Below are 19,234 nucleotides of genomic sequence, written 5' to 3'. Positions count from 1 at the left end.
TCCAGAGTCTATGCTTGCACCAGCACCTTTGCTCTTTATTTTTTAAATAATTACACTTTCATGTTATTTTTATTCATGTTCTGCCTCTTGCTTGTTTCCCTGACAGTGGATTTTTGGGAGCAGCCTGACGGGACAGTCCCCTCCAGGGCCTCACATCTGTGAAAGGCCCAGCTCGCAGGGCTGTGGGGAGATGCTGTTTCCCGGTGGCTCCCAGCGAAGTGCCTGGCGTGGTCTGGGTCCTGGGCCAGTGGGTGTGGGGAGTGAGCGCACCTCTTCTTTGTGGCCGCAGCAACTCCTCAGGCCAGCAGGGGGCCCCTTGGAGCTGCCCGGTTCTTCTGGTGGCCACACCACGTCCAGAGGCAACCAGGACACCAGAGGCTCCTCGGTGGGAGGGAGGCATCTGGGCTGGGATTTGGCATTTTGGATTTCCAGAGGCACTGCCTTGTCCTCCGTCCTTCCGCCATCCTCCTTGTCCAGGAGTACGGACGGGGACAAGAAGCTGAGGTCACCTATGACCCCACTCACCTCTCCTGAAAAGAACAGAAGGTTGTAAGCAATCCTTTTGTTGTTTTCACTCAGGGAAGACAGAGAGGAAGAGGCTATCCTAAGCTCGGAGCCGCAGCCCACCTGGCCCACCCCACCCCCTCAGCTCCTGGGCCCTTGGCTGCTCCGCCTGGACTCCTGGGCCCCAGCCTGCCTTAGCAACACTCCCTGGGGAACCTCGGTCCCTGGCGGACCCCTTCGCCTCTGCTCCATCCATTTGCCTGTCTCCGCAGGCACCTTGCAAATCCACCTCTCCTGCATCTGCTCATGCTGGTCCTCGGTCTGGGCTGCCTCTGCCCTTCTCGACCCCGTGCCTGCAGCGTCGTCTCCTTGGGCTGCAGACTTGACCACCAAGCCTAGAGCTGGGGCAGCTGGGCGAGCCACATCCCAGAGCCCGGGAATGGGTCTTGAGAAGTTTCCACTCCCCGGGAATGGGTCTTGAGCAGTTTCCACCTCTTTCCCTGGGTCCCAGCTGGCAGGACAGACCAGATCCAGATGGAGCTGGAATCCTGACCGGAGCAGGGAAGCAGCAAACCTGTTGGGCAGGTTCCACCATGGCCTCTCATCTCCAGGGGAACCAGGAGGCTGGGGGATCTCAAACACACAGACCTGGATCCCATGGGCAGCAAGCCCTCTGGCTTCACCAGCCCAGAGCCAGTGCCTGCTGGGGCCACAGGACTGTCCCAGCCACATGAGCCACACATTGAACACATTTGAGGCCACTCACTTCATGGAGTCAAAATCACCATAAAGTCAGTCTACAATCACATCTCAGGGAGCCCACGTTTCCTCTAGCCTCAGGACAGACAGCTCCTTCTTCAGCTGTACCTATCCGGAGAGGCAATGATGCAAATGTTTCCTGAGCTCCCAGCGGACACAGTTCTAGCTCCCTCGAGCCTCACACTGACCTTGAGTTGTGCACTGTTGTGCAGACGAGGAAACAGAGCAGTGGGTGAAGTCGCTTGTCAAGGGTCACAGAGGCAGTGAACAGAACTCCAGAATGTGAGCCCAGGCAGACTGACCCAGTCTCTGCTCATAAGCAGCACCACCTTTTGGAGTAGGAATACTCGGATTGCATGGAGGGGCGGGGGGCTGTGACTTATAAAGCAATGTGTGCCTCTGGATGAGTTCTCAGTGCTCTGATTCGCAAACCGCCACTGGCTCCATCGCTAAAGGCAACCAGGAGTAGACGGGCAGCGGTGCTGCCTGAGTCCAGGATCTGACGGAGGGGGCTGAGCCGCATGCCGTCAACCCAATCCACACGATGGGGCCTCACGTCTTCAGCATAGTCCTGGGGCCAGCTGGGACAGGAGCCTGCCTAGTTCTGGGCACTGGCCAGGCACCTGGCCTCAATGACGAAGTCACCCGACCTGCCTGCCTGGAGCTCTGCCCTCAATAATAATAATAATTACAAGTGTTATTAGTATTCTATTGTGATGATGGTAATAACCGTGGAGGCAGTCTGGCGTCTGTGTCAGGCAGATCTGACCACCTTGGCTGTGGGACCCCGGGCCAGTGACTTGACTCCCTGCTTCTCAGTTTCCTCCTCTGCAAAGTGGGCTGAGGTTGCTGAGAGGCGTCAGTTCCTGCTGGCTTCCTCAGAGGCAGGTGCATGGGACAGAGTCCTGGCCAGCCTGAGCTGCAGCCACAAGAAGGGAGGCCCAGCCACATTGCGTGCTTTCAGAGCGAGCCCACGAGCAGCCCAGAGAACCTATAGTTCAAGCTTCCTGCGGCTGCATGACCTGCCTGTCCTCAGCAGACGTGCGTTCTCAGGTCAGGTCCTGTGATGACAGCCCTCGGCTGGTGGCCTGCACATTTCATCCTTAGCACACCACGCAATTCCCACTAGGTCAGGGACCGGTTATTTCTCCAGACTCCTCTCCGTCAAGGACACGTGAATTTGATGGGCTGCCCATTTTAGAGACAGGGCGACTGAGGCACACAGGAGGCCAGGGGCTTGCTTTGGGCCTCAGAGAGGGGCAAAAGGCCGGTGGTTCAAATGGGGATTCTCAAATTGGCCTCCACTGTGTAGTTCCTGAACTAGGCACCTGGGGAAAAGAGAATGGGACACGACTGTGGTTGCACGCAGGATCGAAAGGGCGAGGGAGTCAGGTGACTTACAGAGGCCACCAGTCCTGTGAACAAACTCACACTTACAGGCCGGCTGCTCCACCACTTGAAGAGGAGACAGGGAGCCAGTGTCCTCTCCTGCTGCTGCCAGCATCAGAGAAGGGGCAGAGGTGTCCCTGGGTCGGGAGCGGGGCTCTCGATGCCCAGACCTGTGTGAATTGATAAGAGTACACACCTGTCCTTTACTGAGCCCCAGACCCAGACACGGTGTCACTGACTTCACTTACCTCCTGCCCCCACAACAGCCCTGAGGCGTGCAGATTCAGTGCCGCTGCTACAGCATCCACAGAGAAGGAGAAATCCCAGCCGAGACGTGGCTGCTCAGGCGGCTGCGGACAGGGCTGCGCTCTGGACCCCAGAACCCTGCCCTGTCTCCTCTCACCCTCCAGGGAGCCGCATGCCAAGGACGAGGAGGAGCAGAGGGGTGCCGTGAGCAGAGCGGGGTGGAGTCGGCTCTGGGCTCGTGTCCCGGCTCTGCCGAGCGCTGGGTAAACCCCTGGCCCTCCTGAGTTTCCATTCCCTCACCCGCAGGCCGGGTAACTCCCCCGCCTCGCCAGGCTGCCTGTGGATTCCAGGACAGCGTGAGGGTGCCCGTCTCCTGCCGAAGGCACTCGATAGAAGCAAGTTTCCATCTTTCTTTCCCTCAGTGATAAAGCAAAATGTTCTCTCTCCCAGACAAAATATTTACATTTTAATGGAAGCCCTTGTCCTAAGAAGGGGCATGAGTGATGGTGGAATTCGGGGCAGCGTGTCAGGCCAGGCGGCAGCCAGGAAGAGCTCTCCTTACTCCTCAAGTCACGTGGGTAGCAGCGCCAGGGAGGCGGGTGCTGCCCGTGGCACGCCAGGGTACTCTGTCTTCCTCCCCCGCCCAGGATGGGTATCATCATCTCGAACGCACCACTTCCAAAAATCACCCAAATTCTCCTGGGCTGAGCTAATGGAGAAGGATTTCCCCGGATTCATACCTTAGGGAGTTGTGGTTCTCAGAGCCAGCCTTAAAGGGAAACAGGCACTCGGAGAAACGCAGAATAAGGCTGCTACAACACCATTACACTCCTACTAAGTTAGACAGACACACACACATATGCCCACACACGCAAGCACATCATTAAAATGATAAAAGCCAGGGGATGGTGGGCGGGTGAAAGGGATAAAAGTGAGGCGTGGTGATGGATAGAAACTAGGCTATTGCTGGTGAACATGAGGCAGTCTATATAGAAGCAGAAATATAATAAAGTACACCTGAAATTTACACAATGGTATAAACCAATGTGACCCCAATAAAATGATTTTTTTAAAAGATGATAAAAGTCAGTGCTGGTGGGGCTGCAGGAAACAGCTCATTCATGCAGGCTGGGAGGTTCTTCCCCAGCTCTGCCGCCTACGGAAATGGGGAGCCCCCTTCCAGGCTCACACACGAGTGTCCTCTACAGCGAAGCCTTCCCAGCTCCCCGTGAGAATCGCCGCTCCCTCCTGGAGGCTGGCATAGCACGTCAGTCTCCCTCAGGGCACCTCTCTTTGTCCCCTCCTCCACTCCCAGCCAGGCTGAGACCATAAGGACAGGGACCGAGGCTCATTCCTTCAGCTGGTCTGTGATCCTCACCATAACCCTTACCACGGCAAGGATCTTCATGTGACAAATGAGGAAACTGAGGCTCAGAGAGGTTCACCCATTTGCCCAAGCCTGGCTGTCCCCCACCCCCGGCTCTTTCAACAGCACAGTGCTGCCTCTGCAGGGGCCCGGGCCTGTTTGGATTCTGGGGACCCCAGGATCCCAGGATGTACAGGGGGGCTGGGCAGACAGGGCCAGCACAGCACAGCCGTGCTGTGATGAGGGAACCTGAGGGCCAGTGCGAGCCTCACGAGTTGGGAGAGGGAGCATAAAGAGGGACTTTATAAACCTGCGTCCTGGCGTGGGAGTCACCTGGTAAGGAAGAGAGATAGGGCATCCAAGATAAAGGGAACTCTGTGGGCAAAGACGTGGAGATGTGACAGATAATAGTGTGCCTGGGGAGTGAACTCTTTGTTGCCCTTGTGGCAGAGTGGAAAATGTGGGCTGGAGAGCAGACATGTTAGGAAGAGAGGTCACGACTCCCTGGACACAGCAACCCAGAGACGATGCTTTGAAAATCAGTGCAAGCTGGAGTAAAAGGGTCTCTAAGGGTGGGCCAGAGGTCTCTGTCTTCAGCCTTGCACATTTCAGTCAAGTGTCTGGACAAAGCCCAAGGGAGGCTGACTTATCAGACGTACCAGTGGCAATGCCCCAGGAGACCATGGCATTTCCAAGGACCTCAGCAGGTAGAACAAGGGACTGAAACCAACAGAATGGCATGGAACAGGGAGAGCCAGAACAACCTGCATTCAGGCACAAAAGGTCAGTTGCACAAACTGACATGTTACTGGCAAGTTTTTTTTCCTCCCAAATTGTCTTCAAAACGTGCATCTCCTGAGGCTGAGATGGGGAGACCTGTTTCTGGGCCTGCCCACAGAAGGTGCTCCATAAACATTCTGTGATCACTGGATGGGCGCCCTGCACCGTCGGGGGTCCTGGCCTGGGAGAGTCCTTGAGAGGAGGTGGCCAGCGCCCTGGAACCACAACTGGCCAACCCCACTCACAACAGCTGGGGTTGGCCTAACCAACATAAAAGCCCCAGTCCCACCCAGGAACCATCCTTCCAGCTGCCCTGAAACCAAAGAGGGTCATGGCCCGGTCATGGCAGCTTCGGGGTGGGGCTGGGGGGGGAATTCCCTTCCTGTGGGAGCGGACAGAGGGCGGCCACCTGTGCCCCAGATAAACTATGGGCAGTGGCGGGAGAACTGGTCAAGTGGAGACTCAGGAAGCAGGGAGGCAGGTGCACAGCAGGGGCTCAATAAGTAGCGATGATTCAGGAGTGTGTCAGCTACCTTCAGATCTCTAGGCAAGGCATTTTAGCCACTGTGCCTCAGTTTCCTCAGCTGTAAAGTGCGAGTAACAGACAGCACAGCGTAAGTTTTGGTCAAGTAGTGGCATGGGGCAGGGGGCAATCAGCCCAGGGAAGCCCCCTCACAGCATGTATTCCCTCTGTACCTCTGAGAGACAGTCATGCTGCCTTAGCTTGTTTACCTCCAGAGACAGAGAACTCACTACCTTGAGTCTGAAACAGAGCAGATATGGGTCCTGCCTTCAAAGAATGCACAGTCATGCTGGTGCTGGGCTCTGTGGGACCCACTGGGCATAGAGAGGCTGACCTCACAGGGCTGACTCCCCCTGCTCCTATTGAGGGTGTCCCCAGTGGGAGAAGGGTCAGAGTTCCCACAGATGGGTCCTGCAGAGGCCCTACCCGGAGGCCTGGGCCCCTTATCTTCTGCAGGGAAAGGAGAGCGGCCCTCTGTACTCAGGCAGCTGTGAGGAGCCCACAGATGCTGAGACTTCAGCCCTCCTGTGGGGAGCCAGGGGGCCAGTGCCCCCCAAGGTGACTACTCCACAGCTCTCCTTACTCCCCTTTCCCTTGCTGCTCCCTCAGGAGAGTGGGGCCTCTGGGTACACCCCCCAAACCCCCCCAGCTGTGGCCATCTAAACGCTTGTTTCAAGGAAGCTGGGAGGGGCTGACTCCCGCCCTGAGCCCACCTGAGTGGGGGAGGGGCTGCCTTGGAGAGGAGCCCAAGAACCCTTCCCCCGATGGCTGACTGTTGGGGTGACAGGAGGTGGCCGGAGGGGCTCCAGTCCAGAGGCCCAGGTCAGTGCAAGGGCCCCCTTGACCCTCAGCCTCGGGGGCCTGCTTGCTGTCCGGTACCTCAGGGGACCCAGGGCCAGAGGTCCTTCCTTGTCTGGAAGGAGGGAGGGATTGTCTGCCCCGTGGGTTTCCAGGCCTCCTTTCTGGCCTTTTCCAAAGCTGCTGACAGGGGAGCTGAGGGATGGTTTTCTCACTTCCTGTGATCTCTGCAGAGAACATCCATCACCGGCTGGCAGAGCAATCGGGACGGGCCCCAGAAAGCCGGCACTGAGTCACCTGGGCCCTCGTGGCTCTGACAGCTGTGAACGTGTTGGGCGGGTACCTAGCCTTACGGGAAAGGGCCAGATCTGTCATTTTCCTCCGGAAGTGCCAGGCGGAATTTGCCGGCTGCCCCTCCTTGAAGCCAGAGAAAGGCCGGATCCTCATCCTGGGGCCAGACTAGGTTAGGTTTGGGGATGAGGAGCGGGAAAACATCCATCCTTCCACTCGGGAATCCCACTTCTGGGAACGTGTCCCAAGGAAACAACCCAACAGGAAAACCAAGCTGTGCACAAACATGTCCCCACAAGAGTTCTTTATAATAGTACAGCCCTGGAAATAACCCTCGTGTCCAGCAGCAGGGGAGCAGCCAAGCACCTGGACTGGTTAAGTACCACATGGTTGTGAAACAGGGCAGATGAGGAGGTGGGGGGCTGGGAGGTCCTGGATCCTGTGATTCCTGAAGCCCTCAGCCCGGCACTGGTTAAACAGACCGGGATTCACCCAGAGGTGGTGGGTCAGATCTCCAGGAAAGGGATCTGTCTAAGAGTCCCACATGGTTCTTGTCACCAGGCAGGTGTGAGAAACCTTGCTCATAGCTAAAATTGCAACCCCAGTGGTGCATTTATTTAAATCTTGTTAAGTCTTAGTCGTTGCATCTATGAAATGGGCCTGCCCCTGGGGTGCTGGGGGTTAGTGAGACCATGGAACAAAGACCCCACGTGGTGCTGGGCTCCATGAGCCACTGTCACCACTTCCACAGCCTGTGTCTCCCTGTCCCCTCCCCTCTTTTGTGCAGTCGTCACCTCTCCCTGTCCTAAAACCGCCAGGGGAATTTACATCTGTGCATGTCACCCGGGCTGCACAGTGTGGTTTGAGGACATCCAACGCCGGGGAGCTGTGGGAAGGCTGCGTGTGTTGTTTCTGCAGGAGTCTTCTCCTCTGGACCAGGAGGGGTGACTCCAGCTCTCAAATTTCAGTGTGGCCGCCTCTCCCTGGCTCCCGGCAGGTCCTCCACCTGCCTTCATAGCAGGGTGCACCTGCCACGGGAGGGGCCTGCTGTGGACCCCTAAATGCACACCCGAACCTCTGCTTCTGTCAATCAAATGGGCATAATAATCGTGCCCACCTCGCAGGCTTGCTGCGAGGACAGGAGGAGGAAAGTGCCCAGAGAGAGCTTTGTAAGCTGGAAATGACTGCAAAAATAGTGGAGGCTGACCAGGCAGGCCCCCCAGCAGGTGAGGCCCCGGGCCTGGGGTGCCGCCAGAGGGTCAGGTCTAGGGCCTTCCACCAGCAAGCATTCCTTCACATGCCACGGCCTGGAGGTAGGCGTAATGATTATTAGATACGTTATATTCACATTGTAAACAAAATAACGCATGCACTTAGATTAAAAAAAATCAAATAGCACTAAAATGTTCAGAAGGCAGTGAAGTGGCTCCCTCTCCCCTCCCCTCCTCTCACTCTCCGGAAGAACCAGTTTCCATGTCTAGTGCTCCTTCTGGTTTTGGCTTCCACATTTCTTACTAAGGTGTTGCCATTGCTGTTTCTTGATTTTTCAACTCTAGACCTTTTTTTTGCCGGCCGGTCCTGACAAATGAGGCTTCGCTGTCTTAAAGCATCCCCTCCCCCGCCCCTCCCTCCGAATCTCCTGGAGGACTCTATCCAGTTCTCAGCTGACCACTGGTCGAGGGTTTTACTATGATGTGTAAATGCTCCTCCGTGAAAGTCATCCAGTGGTCCCTGACAGTTTCTTTTCTTGTAGAGTTTTGTTTGTTTATGCCCTGGAGTTAATGCATTAAAAAAAAAAAAAAACTTGCAGGCTGTTTAGTGGGTCCTGTTAATCTGACTCCAACCTTGTGACAGCAGTGTCAAATGCTCAGGCCTTTGGATAACATCTCCCCAATTTTGCCGTGGGCCCTTCCAGGCCGAGCCCTCCACCCTGTGATCTGGGGACAGCTTGGAACCTGCGCGCAGCTCCCTGGGGCTTGCCCCTGTGGCTCCCCCACGAAGGACACTCCTTCCTGGGAAAGTTGTCCTGTTCCCGGGCCTGCCCTCAGCTCCCGGGAGAGCATGTGCTCTGAAAACTTCCTGGAAGGTGCACAGCAGATAATTTTTTTTTTTTTTGGAGACCTTGCATTTCTGAAAATATTTATCTTCCAGTCTCATACTTGGTTGATTCTCTCCACGGGCATAGAAGCCGGGCAGGAAATTCTTTTCCCTCAGGATTTTTTTTTTTTTTTTATTAATGTTATGATAGATTACAACCTTGTGAGATTTCAGTTGTACGTTATTGTTAGTCATGCTGTGGGTACCCCTCTTCCCCCTTTGTGCCCTCCCCCCACCCCCCCTTTTCCCTGGTAACCACCGATCAGATCTCCTTGTCAATATGTTAACTTCCACCTATGAGTGGAGTCATATGGAGTTCGTCTTTCTCTGACTGGCTTATTTCGCTTAACATAATACCCTCGAGGTCCATCCACATTGCTTTTTCCCCACCCCCCGCAGACTTTTAAGGCAACCGGCTGCTCTCTGGTCTTCTAGCATCCAAGGTTTCTAATGAGAAGTCCAATGCCAGCTTTTTTAAAAAAATTATTAATTTTAAAACACATGCACAGAATTTCAAAAATTAAATAAAATTGTAAGGCTCATTTGAAAAAAAAACCAAAACAACAGTCCCCCACCTCATGTCTCCATCCCTGATTCCTGCCTCTCAGAGGTGACTACTTTCAATTCTGTGACTTATTTCCATATCTGAAAGCAACATACTTTCATCACTGCCTTTCTCTTAGGGATGACAAATAAAAATGGCAAACAATAGGATATGTTGGAGAATATGAGGAAGCCATTTGGTATAAACCTAATTCGGCCTGACCTTGTCTTTCCAAAAGGGCCTGACTGTGGCCGTTGAGCATGCGTTGTATATCTGCTTTAGATTTTCCCTATGGCAAGAACAAAGGCCCTTGAGATAAAGGTGCAACTTCCCTGCCCCTCCCAATGTTGGCGTCTCCTTAAGAATTAAGCAGCTTTCCTTAGGCTAGGAACTGATTGCTGCGCTCACCTGTGACCACCCAGCTCCAGACAATAGACTTGCCTCCTGCTACGCCCGTCAGGATAGCAGACCCACTGCCTGCTGTGTCCATCAAGCACTGTGCCGACAGGGCAATCTTGTGACTATTGTGGAGGGACATTTCAATCCTATGTGAAACACCCTGTTTGGGGGTATATAACCACTCTGTGCACCCCACTTCTTCGGTGCCCTTTCTTCCTTTGGGAAGAAAGGCCCCGGGCCATGGTCCTCAGATTTCAGCTCAGAATAAACTCACCCAAATTTTCATTTACAGATTGGTTATGGATTATTTTTGTCAACAGGGACCAGAGAGGTCTAACCCACTTATGCCTCCAGCCCCGCACATGCCATCCCCTCCCCCATCCCCCCAGTATGGCTGTGTCACAATTTTGGGTTAAATCAATATTGTTTACATATTATACTGTTTAAACATTACAGCCAACAGAGCCACGATACATCCTATGACTCTATTTCCTTCCTTGTAGGACTTCTGGGTTTTCCTGGGGTCATCAATCGCCTCATTGTTTTGACTGCTTGGTTTTCTTTGTGCTTGTCACTAATGCAGCCTCAGACTCTCTGACAGAGGTCTAACTTTCCCCTCAAGATGGCAAATCCGGGGGAACCCATGAGTTACATTCTCTTTCTCGGCCATCCTTCTGCCTGGTTCCAACCTGCACTGATTGCTTCTGGCTCTGATGCCTTCGCCCTCTGACCTTCCTACCCCATCACTTCGGCATTCCCCATTTCCTGAATTTCACTTCTTCTTGATTCTCGGTTTAATTCCTAATTTTAGGGAAAGGCTGTCTGGGAGATAATTTTTTTTAATCTGGGACTGTCTTCCTCCACCCTCACACTTGGTTGCTGAGCTACTGAAATAACTTTCCTGCAGAATGTTGACGGCGTTGCTCCGTGGTCTTCTGGCTTCTGGAGTTGCTGTTGAGAAGGTCAATGTTATTCTAATTCCTGATCCTTTGTACGTGGTTTTCCCTCTCTCTGTCTCTCATTCTCTCTCTCTTTCTGGATGTTTTCCGGATCTTCTCAACTCTAATGTTCTGAAATTTTACAATGATGCACCCAGTAGGAGTAGGGTCTTTTTCTCACTTCTATGCTGGCCCTTTGTGTCCATCAGTCCCAGATGTTTTGGTAGTGTATGTTGAATACTTCCCTTCATTTCGTCCCATTAGCGATAAGGCAGAAGATAGGGGTAAGTGAACACTACAGTGAACTCCAGGATCCTGAGCCCCTCCCCTCTTCTAGGCAGCACATCTGACGATTATTGGGGGAATATGGATAACCTTAGAGAAAGACCTGTAAATCCAGATGCTTTGGGAAGGGTGTGCCCCCAGAAATGGGGGTATCTCCTTCTAGGGCAGCCTGATGCCAATCAACAAGAGCCTTGTCTAGCCCAGCGCTTCCTGGCCTGCCTGCTAGACTCACCTTCTCTAGATACTCTGATGGAAGTGGTCCAGGGTGGGGCCTGAGCCTCTGCATTTGACCAGCTGTTAGGTGATTCTAATGAGTGCCCAGGGCTGAGAACCACTGCGCTGACCCACTGGCCTTGTTTGGAGAGCCTGACTAGATCACAGGGGCTCCGAGCATGCAGGATGCTAAGATGGTGATTCCTAAGATGGTGATTCTTCACTGCAAAGTGTCCCGGAGTTGGGTCTCAGCCCAGCTGAGCCTGTTCTTGAGAGAAGACACAGCTCTTCAGTTAGGTCTTCAGAGTCTCAGGAGACTCCTTCTAGTCTGAGATGGGGGCTTTCCTAGCCTCTCAGCCCTCTCCCTGGCATAGCAGCACCCACGGCCTCATTGTGTGGCTTAGGGTTCAAGCTTGCCTTTTCTTGTGCATTTGAATATCTCTTGACCCCATGAGGATGAAATGAGTCTATTTCCAGGTAAGATCCAGAGGCTCAGATAGGGGCATGACTTGCCCAGGGCCACCCTGCTGGTAAGTATCAGACCAGGGACAAAGACTCCAAGTCCAGGGCTTTTCTACTTAACCCAGCTTCCTCCTTTGTCACACATTCATTCAACAAACACTAACTGAGTTCTCAGGCTCTATGCCGAGAGGGCACTGGGGAACGGGGGTGAACAAATGATGGACCTAATGGTGTGGTTGTTAAAGTTACTCATGTCCCAGCTTCTCTCTGCCTGGCTGGGCTCACCTGGGGGCTGGGGGGAAAAACAACTTCATTTCAGCCCAGTCTCACTGAGAGCAAGTCACAAGAGGAATTACTGTTATTGCTGTTGTGCTATCAAACAGGAGGGGCAAGCTGGAGAGCTCTGGAAGGGCTGGGCCTGCAGCCAGCAGAAGCCACATTAACAATTAAGGTCTTTGCCGACTTTCATTCCACCCTCCGTGCATGAAATATTCAGGCACCAGAGGAGACTGGTCTCCGATCTCTGCAGAGGGCAGGGCCAGGAGGGGCAGCCTTGCTGGTTGCAGACCTTGGGCCCAGCGCAGCACCCGAGGGCTCGCATCCAGGGCATCCAGAGGTGTAGGGGCTGGCTGGGTGTGGTCTAGAGGTGTCTGCTGCAGACGGTGCAGACACCCAGAGAACACCAACGGGGCCAGGCCCTGTGGGTCCCAGAGAAGAGCGAGGCTTTGTCCTCAAGGAGCACACAGCCGGGGGTAGGTAACACAAACCTCCCATCACGGGTGGGGCCGCCTGCCTGGGCTTCACTCCTCCCAGCACAGTGATGCTGACAGTCACAGAGCGACACAGCTGGGCTCCAAGACCTTGTGTCTGGAGCCTGGGGCTCATCCCCTGCAGTAAACCCTGTAATTATCCTATGAGTAGCATAAAACGTGTTGCAGTGTATTTGTGTATGTGTGAAAGCATCAGTTTGATAAATATAAACATTTCAAATAAGTCACAAGTGGGTCAACCCGCTGTACTGTTTTTCTTTTTTTTACCTAGTATACTGGGCACCTCGAGTATGAAATTTGGTCTGGGCTTCTCTTGTGCTCTGAGAGTCCCGAGAGAGACACAGTGCATTGTGGAACGTGCACAAAGGTTCACACCCGGGTGACAACACCAGCTGACGCCAGGTGGGGCAAGGCACACGCTGCTACACCCCGCCGGCAGGAGTAGGAATCAGCACTCTCTGGAAAGTAGTTTGTCATCATCTGGTCAAGCTGAAGCGGTGTAGACCGTGTGCCCCAGCCATTCTGTGTCTCGGTACAGACCCAAGCGATGGTCATGCTCACGCGCATCAGGACACACTCACAAGAATGTCCACGGCAGCTTGCCGGCTCCAGAACAAAATGGAACAAAGGTCCTCCGACAGGAGAAGAGAAAAGTACCGGTAACACATTCAGGCAGTGGATACTAGACAGCAGTGGCTCTAAAGAGGGGGCGGTTTTGCCCCCAGGGGCATTTGGCAAGGTCTGGAGACATTGTTGGTTGCCCGGGTGGGGGTGCTACGGCCATCTAATGGGTGGAGGCCAGGGATGCTGGTAAACATCCTGTGGTGCACAGGGCAGCCCCCTCCGCCCCCATGACAAAGACTTACCCAGTCCAAAATGGCATCTGAGCTACAGCCACACATATCGACAGAACAGTGAGGGAAAAAGCATGCTGCAAAGACACGTGGAGCGCAACAGCATTTCGACGAAGTTCACAAGGGTGCAAAATTCAGCAGGATATTCTTAGGGGGAAATAGAGTACACTGAGGGCACAGGAATAAGCAACTCAACATTCAGACTCGTGGCTACCCCGGGGTCAGTGCGGGCTGGGGCACATGACCGGCTGGGTGGGGATGCCTTAAGCTGGGCAGGGGGCTCCCACGTGCCTGCTGTATTGCAGTTTGTTGTAACATGAAATAGTTCATAATAAGAATAATGTTTTTAAGTGCATTGAGGTGAGAGCTAGTCCTGCAAAGAGCTCCCTGACTCGGTTTCCCCTGTGGCTGAATGTCCCTCCCTGCCTTCTCCTCTGAGCGATGGTGTGAGGGGATGTCAGTGGCTCCAGCTGGAAGGGGGGGTTACAGATGCCGACTCCCCTATTGGTCCCTAAGGGGACCTCCCTCACACCTCTTCCCTGGCCTTTGGCCGGCCTGGCTTTGCAGCCTCCTGTCTGTCTCCCAGCCTCAGCTGACCCTCTCTGATCCATCCCTCCTCTCACACCTCCTATATGTGCTCTCTATCAAACACAAGTCCAGCAAGGTCTCTCTTCTGCTCTATACTCTTCTGTGGCTCCCATCGCCCTCAGGTTGACCTTGAGGCTTTTGCCTGTGACATCAGCGCTGCTAGGCAGCATCCTCTGCATGGCTGACTTCCTGCTCCCCAGAAGGGTATCTGGCACATCAGTCAACAGTGGGAATGAACCCACCCTCCTGCAACTGCCCCCGCTTCCCTCCAGGGTGCCGACCCCCAGGCCAAGTCCCCGCCTGGTGGCCCCAGATTCAGTGTGGTTTCCCTGCCTGTAAATGTGGGAGTGAGACACTTGATCACTGAACTCTGTGTTCTTGGGGTTCCCATGTTCCGTGCTGCTCCCATCCCAAAAGGCGGTTAGTGGCAGCCCCGGGCCTGACCCGGCATCCTTTGTAGCCCATGTTGCCAGGGGCAAGCACTAGGTTTCTTGGACAGCCCTTGTTTCACTGTATGTCAGTGATTGCCTCTGGAAAATGGGTGTCAACATCCTTATGGGAACACTGTTCTGGTCCAGAGGATGGGGAGATTGTGTAGGGAGGGGGGGTGCGGCGCCCCCCCCCCCCCCAGAGCTTTGCAAGCGCTCTGCTAGGTGCTTGACACTGCCCTATGGGGGAGGGTTGGATGAGAAAATTGTGGCTCAGAGAGGGTAAGGGACTGGCCTGAGGTCACCCAGCAAATCAGTGACAGAGGAGCTGGGAGATGGAGCTAACAACCTGTCTGTAGGAATAGCTGGGAAGCCATGGCCACAGCTGGCTGTCCAGAGGCTCGGGGAGTCTCTCTGGCTCAGGTGTGACATGAAAGGCCCCCAGCAGGAGGAAGCAGGATCATGCACGTGGTCCTGGCATGGCACAGGCCCCCAGCATCGTAGAGCCAGAGCCACAGGGACAGAGACGTCACAGAGCAGCCGGTCCACTCCTCCCCTTTGAGAAGGAGTAGTCTATGGGGGAAGGCGCACTCTCAGGCTCAGATGGTCCTGGGTTCGAATCCCAGCTCATTCGCTTGCTAGGTGTATGATCTCGGACAAGCGACTTAACCTGCGTGAGCCTCAGTTTCCCCCTTTGTAAAATGGGGATAGAGGGTTCCCACCTCACAGGGCTGCTGTGAGGACTCAACGAGACCATGCACATGAAGGCCTAGTGCGTGCTGGGTGCACAGGCAGGGCTCAATCAACACTGCCTGTCATTAAGAATAATTACAGTCACTTTGGCATGGACCCTGATTTCGTGCTGCATCGTAGCCTTTCAGCCATGCAGGGCGACCTCCCCTCCCCGGGGAGGGGGTCATCAAGGCAGAAGCCCCAGAGCCAGGCCCCAGACCTGGTCAGCTGCCATCGCCTCCCTGACCCGCAGAAACGTTCAGCCACCACACAATCCTCCACCACCCAGAGCCCTCGGGCGTCCGTAAGGCTCTGAACTGTCCGTAGGTTCACCCTCGGTGATCTGAGATGGTGGCGACAGACAGCCAAACCAACAGGAATCCACGTGAAACCCTACAAGGGCTGATGACGCAGTCTCATAGGGTCCTTACGGTCATCATCCGAGGACTGGTTTAGAATCCCTGGCACACACCGGGGGCTGGGTAAGGGGTAGGAGGTTGTTATTGCTGTTGTCGCTGCTCTTAACCATCCGTCCCAGGGAGGGGGCCACCCTTACTCTCGTGGCCCACAGAGCCCTCCCTGGCCCAGCTCCATTCCCTGACCGCAGTGTGACTTTCCCTGCCCTTCACTGCCTTTCCTGTATGTTCCAGAAATAAGGCATGGCTGTGTCTACACACGCACCTCACCGTGGCTCACCCCTGGCCCTGGGCTTGTGTTGTTCCCTACACCTGGAGTATCCTGGCCCTCTCCTCTCCTCTCCACCATCTGATAAATTCCTACTCGCTCTTCAAGATTCAGCGTGGGCATCACCTTCTCCTGGAAGCTGCTCCCATCAGGGTGCGTCCTGCTCATCTCTTTTGTGATACTTACACAAAGCATTTACAATGCATATGATTGCACATTTATATGCATTTATGTATAAATACTTACCTAATTATGTTCGTGTGTTCAGGAAATCGACAAACGAAAGTGACCTTGGGAAAGTCATTTCCCTCCCTTGGCTCAGTTTCCTCATTTTCAAAACCAGGAACTTAGACTCATGTTGCCGATGGGTCACGCATTCACTTAGCAAAGATCAAATGGTGCCTGCTCTGGGGTCCGTGCTCAGGGCCCAGGCACAGAGGAGAAGGAGAAAGCCTTTCCCTTACCAGTGGGGAGACGGTCTGCCTTCCACCAGTGTGCTCTTCTCATTTCCCAGGCTCACAGACCGTGTGTTCTAGGATATTTTGTCTACAGTGGGTGAGTGTGCTGGCTCTCACCCCAGCTGGCTCTCAAAAACATTGGTGCGGCTTTGAATGGGCACATATTTCAGAGTGAGATTCTCAGGGAAAAAAATCGTGGGGAGTGGTGGTGCATCTTTATTTTTTGAAAGACCCACAACTACTTTCACTGGGCAGCTAGAGAATTCCTGTGTTAGAGATCCAGGATTTGGTTTTAGTGTCATTATGACAAAGCAGAGTTTGTCACGACCCCGGAGCTAAAAAAGCAAAGACACTTGACGTTTCCGAGATCCTGGCTCAGGGACAGCGTCTGTTGGATGGTGAGTGTTCTAGGGCACTTGGCACTTCCGGCTGGACACTCGGGGATGCGGACCCTTAGGGAGGGGGCTGTGGCTTGGACAGTCCCTCTCAGCAGTGGGTCCTCTCGACCTCCTGCTGTCCTGTGCAGCCAGGGTGCAGAAGGCAGACTCTGCTTCCCCCACCGCAGCCTCGGCTGGGCACCGTGTCTCTACTGCACCAGGGGGATGTCAGGGATGCTCTCGTGGGTCCTGGCGGGGCACTCTTGGTCCCACTGCCTGTAGATGATGCAAATAAACCCTGTCTGGATGGAGGCTTCATTTTTCTCCTGGAAAGTTGAGCTGAAGCTGCCAGCCCTGGAGGATCAAGAGCCGGAGATGCAGGCCATGGGAATGACCCCGAGGCCACAACGCATGGAGGAGGAGGTCCCCCAAGCACAGTGTTAACCATCTTAGTGACTTCCCCAGTGAGCCCCAGTGTCTGATGCTCCCCCCTCCCTCTCCCAGGACCAGCTCTCTGCACAGCCTTCATTCTGGGGGATCCTCCAGGGAGCTGTTGAATCCGGCTTCCTGGGGTAGGAAAGATCTGCAGCCTCCCGAGTGTGAGCTGAACCCCTTTCCCTTTCCAAACCAAACTCAGGCCGGGTCTGGCTGGGCCTGCCAAGCACAGTGCCCCAGCGGGCACCATGCTCTCCTCCACCCAGGAGCTGGCTCCCCTGGGCCGTGTCTGGGGGACCCTCAGCGCCCCTGGGGCTTGGTTCTCAAAGCTATGCCCCTCCGGCTCATCCTCTCCCCATCACCCTCTCCTGAACATCCACCTGGAGCGGGGTGGGGAATGACGTCTAACTCTGCCCCTCTCTGCACCCTGCATCCCTTCTCCACCTATGGGCCAGAGTGAGCCTCTTCAAAGGCAAAGCACAGCCCCGGGGCTTCCCGCTAACCCCCACTGCTTTCCCAGCTGCCATGGATCACGTAGGATCTGGCCCTCTGACCTCATCTCTCACCCCTCTTCTCCGGCCCACTCCCAGCCCCACTGGCCTCCCCTGAAGAGGACACTAGGGCCTCTGCACATACTGTTCTCTCTGCTGGACTGCCCTTCCCCTTTATCTTTGTCCTTCCTGTCGCTCAGATCTCAGCTTAGATGCACCTCCAAAGAGGTCCTCCCTGACCAGGGGATCTGAAGTAACTGATTATCACTTTCTGTGACAGCAGCTTGTCTTAATCCTCTGCCCAGCACTTACCACAGCCTCACAGTTACCTAGTTTGTTTATCTTCTCTCCCCTCCTCCCCCCAGAGAGCAAAGTCCCCCCAGAGGGCAGTGGCCTTTGTTGTCGTTCCCTGCAGAAGCCCCCGTGGGTCTAGCACAGGCCTGGCTTAGAGCAGGAGCCGGGTACACAGCTGTCCAACGAATGGCTGAGCTACTGTAAACCGGGACATTAGTCGCGGTGCGGGCGGGCGCTCCAGGCCGTGGCCGCTCACCGTCGAGCGCGCGGGTTTTATCTCCTTGGGGGTCCAGGGGGAGGGATGCCCCCCTCCGCCTGACTCGCAGCAGACGCGCCTTAAATGCGCTTCAGGGAAGCGCGGATAACGAGACAGACTCACGGGCTGTGGGAAGACCCGGGCGCCGGGCGAGGCTGCCAGTGAGGAGGCGGTTCTGTGCCGGCTCGGCGCCCCCCCCCCCCCCCCCCCAGCGTTAAGACCCCAGCGGGAGATCTTCCTCTCCCCTCCCCAGTGGTCTCCACCTCGCGAATCACAGATTGTTCCCCGAATTCCCCGGACGAGCGGTCCAGTTGGCGGGGGAGCGGTGCTCTGAGCACCGCTCGGGGCGAGGGGCGAGCTCTGGGCTGGGAAGAGGGTGCGCACCGTGCTCCGGACACGGTTGGCGAGGCCCTGGCCCTCCCGGTGCGCAGACGCCGGAGCCACAGCCCTGGGCTGGAGTGGAACCGCGCTCCGGCAGGGGACGAGGGTGGAGATGGGGGCAGGGTCAGGGAAGGGGACAAAGAGCCGCCCTGCCGCCGGGGAGAGCGACCCCCGTGTCAGAGTCCTATTGTTCGTCGTGTCTCAGACTACGCTGGACTCTGGTGCCCCCGGGAGGGAGATGGGGAGCTGTCCTCCGGACCCTGGGTACAGTCTTCATTTATCTGGGAAGGGGGAGTGCGGGCGGGGAACACGGGCCGGGGCCGGGCTCGGCGCCCAGCTCCGCGCGTCGCCTTTAAGGGAAGCCCTGCCCCACCTTTCCCACCTTCCCCCTCCCCGCAGCCGTACCTGCATTTTAAAAGCGCCCTGTAGCCCGGGGATTGGCCGAGGCCGCGTCCTCCGGGCGCAGAAACTTGAACCGCCGGGAGGGGGTTGGGAGCCCGGGGTGGACTGTACCATCTCCGCGGCGTCCCCCGCGCGCGCCCCGCCCCTCCCACACACCCCCAGAGAGGCCCAATCGGACGGGCGGGAGGGCGGGACCGTGGCTCGAACGCGCCTCTGGCAGGGCGCCCAGCGGGCGGGCGCACCGAGCGGGGGGACGTCGGGGGCCGGCCGCGCCTCCGCCCACCCCTCGCTCCCCCGGAGGCGGGCCCCGGCCGCGGCGCTCCGCCCCCTCCCCGCCCGGAGTGGGCGGGGCGGCTGGGGCTCCGGGAGCTGGGCGGGGGGCGGGCCTCCGCCTGCTTCGCCCGAGCCCGGAGAGCGCCCGGCACGGCGGCCGCCGACGCAGCTGCGGTCCCCGCTCGCCGAGCCCCGAGACGCGCGGCTTCCCGGGCGG

The 19,234-nt window shown here is 55.9% G+C and overlaps 1 protein-coding gene and 2 long non-coding RNA genes across 4 annotated transcripts in view; 1 reads left to right on the top strand and 2 right to left on the bottom strand.

The window, feature by feature from the left end:
- Positions 1–3,716, bottom strand: LOC124230945 (uncharacterized). 2 transcript variants are annotated; one of them, XR_006886318.1, is made up of 3 exons: positions 3,639–3,716; positions 2,701–2,822; positions 1–2,591 (listed from the first exon to the last, which is right to left on the bottom strand). It is a non-coding gene; the product is annotated as an uncharacterized LOC124230945 (long non-coding RNA). The 2 variants fall into 2 exon arrangements; XR_006886317.1 differs by lacking the exon at positions 3,639–3,716 and adding an exon at positions 2,901–3,428.
- Positions 3,717–5,553: 1,837 nt separating this feature from the next.
- Positions 5,554–19,234, top strand: part of CCDC85C (coiled-coil domain containing 85C) — a 94,079-nt gene continuing 80,398 nt past the window's right edge. The window contains exons 1-3 of the mRNA XM_046647181.1: positions 5,554–5,591; positions 6,177–6,262; positions 12,762–12,769. Coding sequence (XP_046503137.1) covers positions 5,554–5,591; positions 6,177–6,262; positions 12,762–12,769 — 132 coding nt within the window. The remainder of the gene's footprint in view (positions 5,592–6,176; positions 6,263–12,761; positions 12,770–19,234) is intronic.
- LOC124230786 (uncharacterized) lies at positions 16,305–18,855 on the bottom strand. Its single transcript, XR_006886292.1, has 2 exons — positions 18,748–18,855; positions 16,305–16,839 (listed from the first exon to the last, which is right to left on the bottom strand). It is a non-coding gene; the product is annotated as an uncharacterized LOC124230786 (long non-coding RNA).

This window comes from Equus quagga, chromosome 20 (genome assembly GCF_021613505.1).
Source record: "Equus quagga isolate Etosha38 chromosome 20, UCLA_HA_Equagga_1.0, whole genome shotgun sequence".
NCBI classification, from domain to species: domain Eukaryota; kingdom Metazoa; phylum Chordata; class Mammalia; order Perissodactyla; family Equidae; genus Equus; species Equus quagga.
Note: the sequence above shows the minus strand (reverse complement) of the source record. Positions and strands in the feature narration are given on the sequence as shown.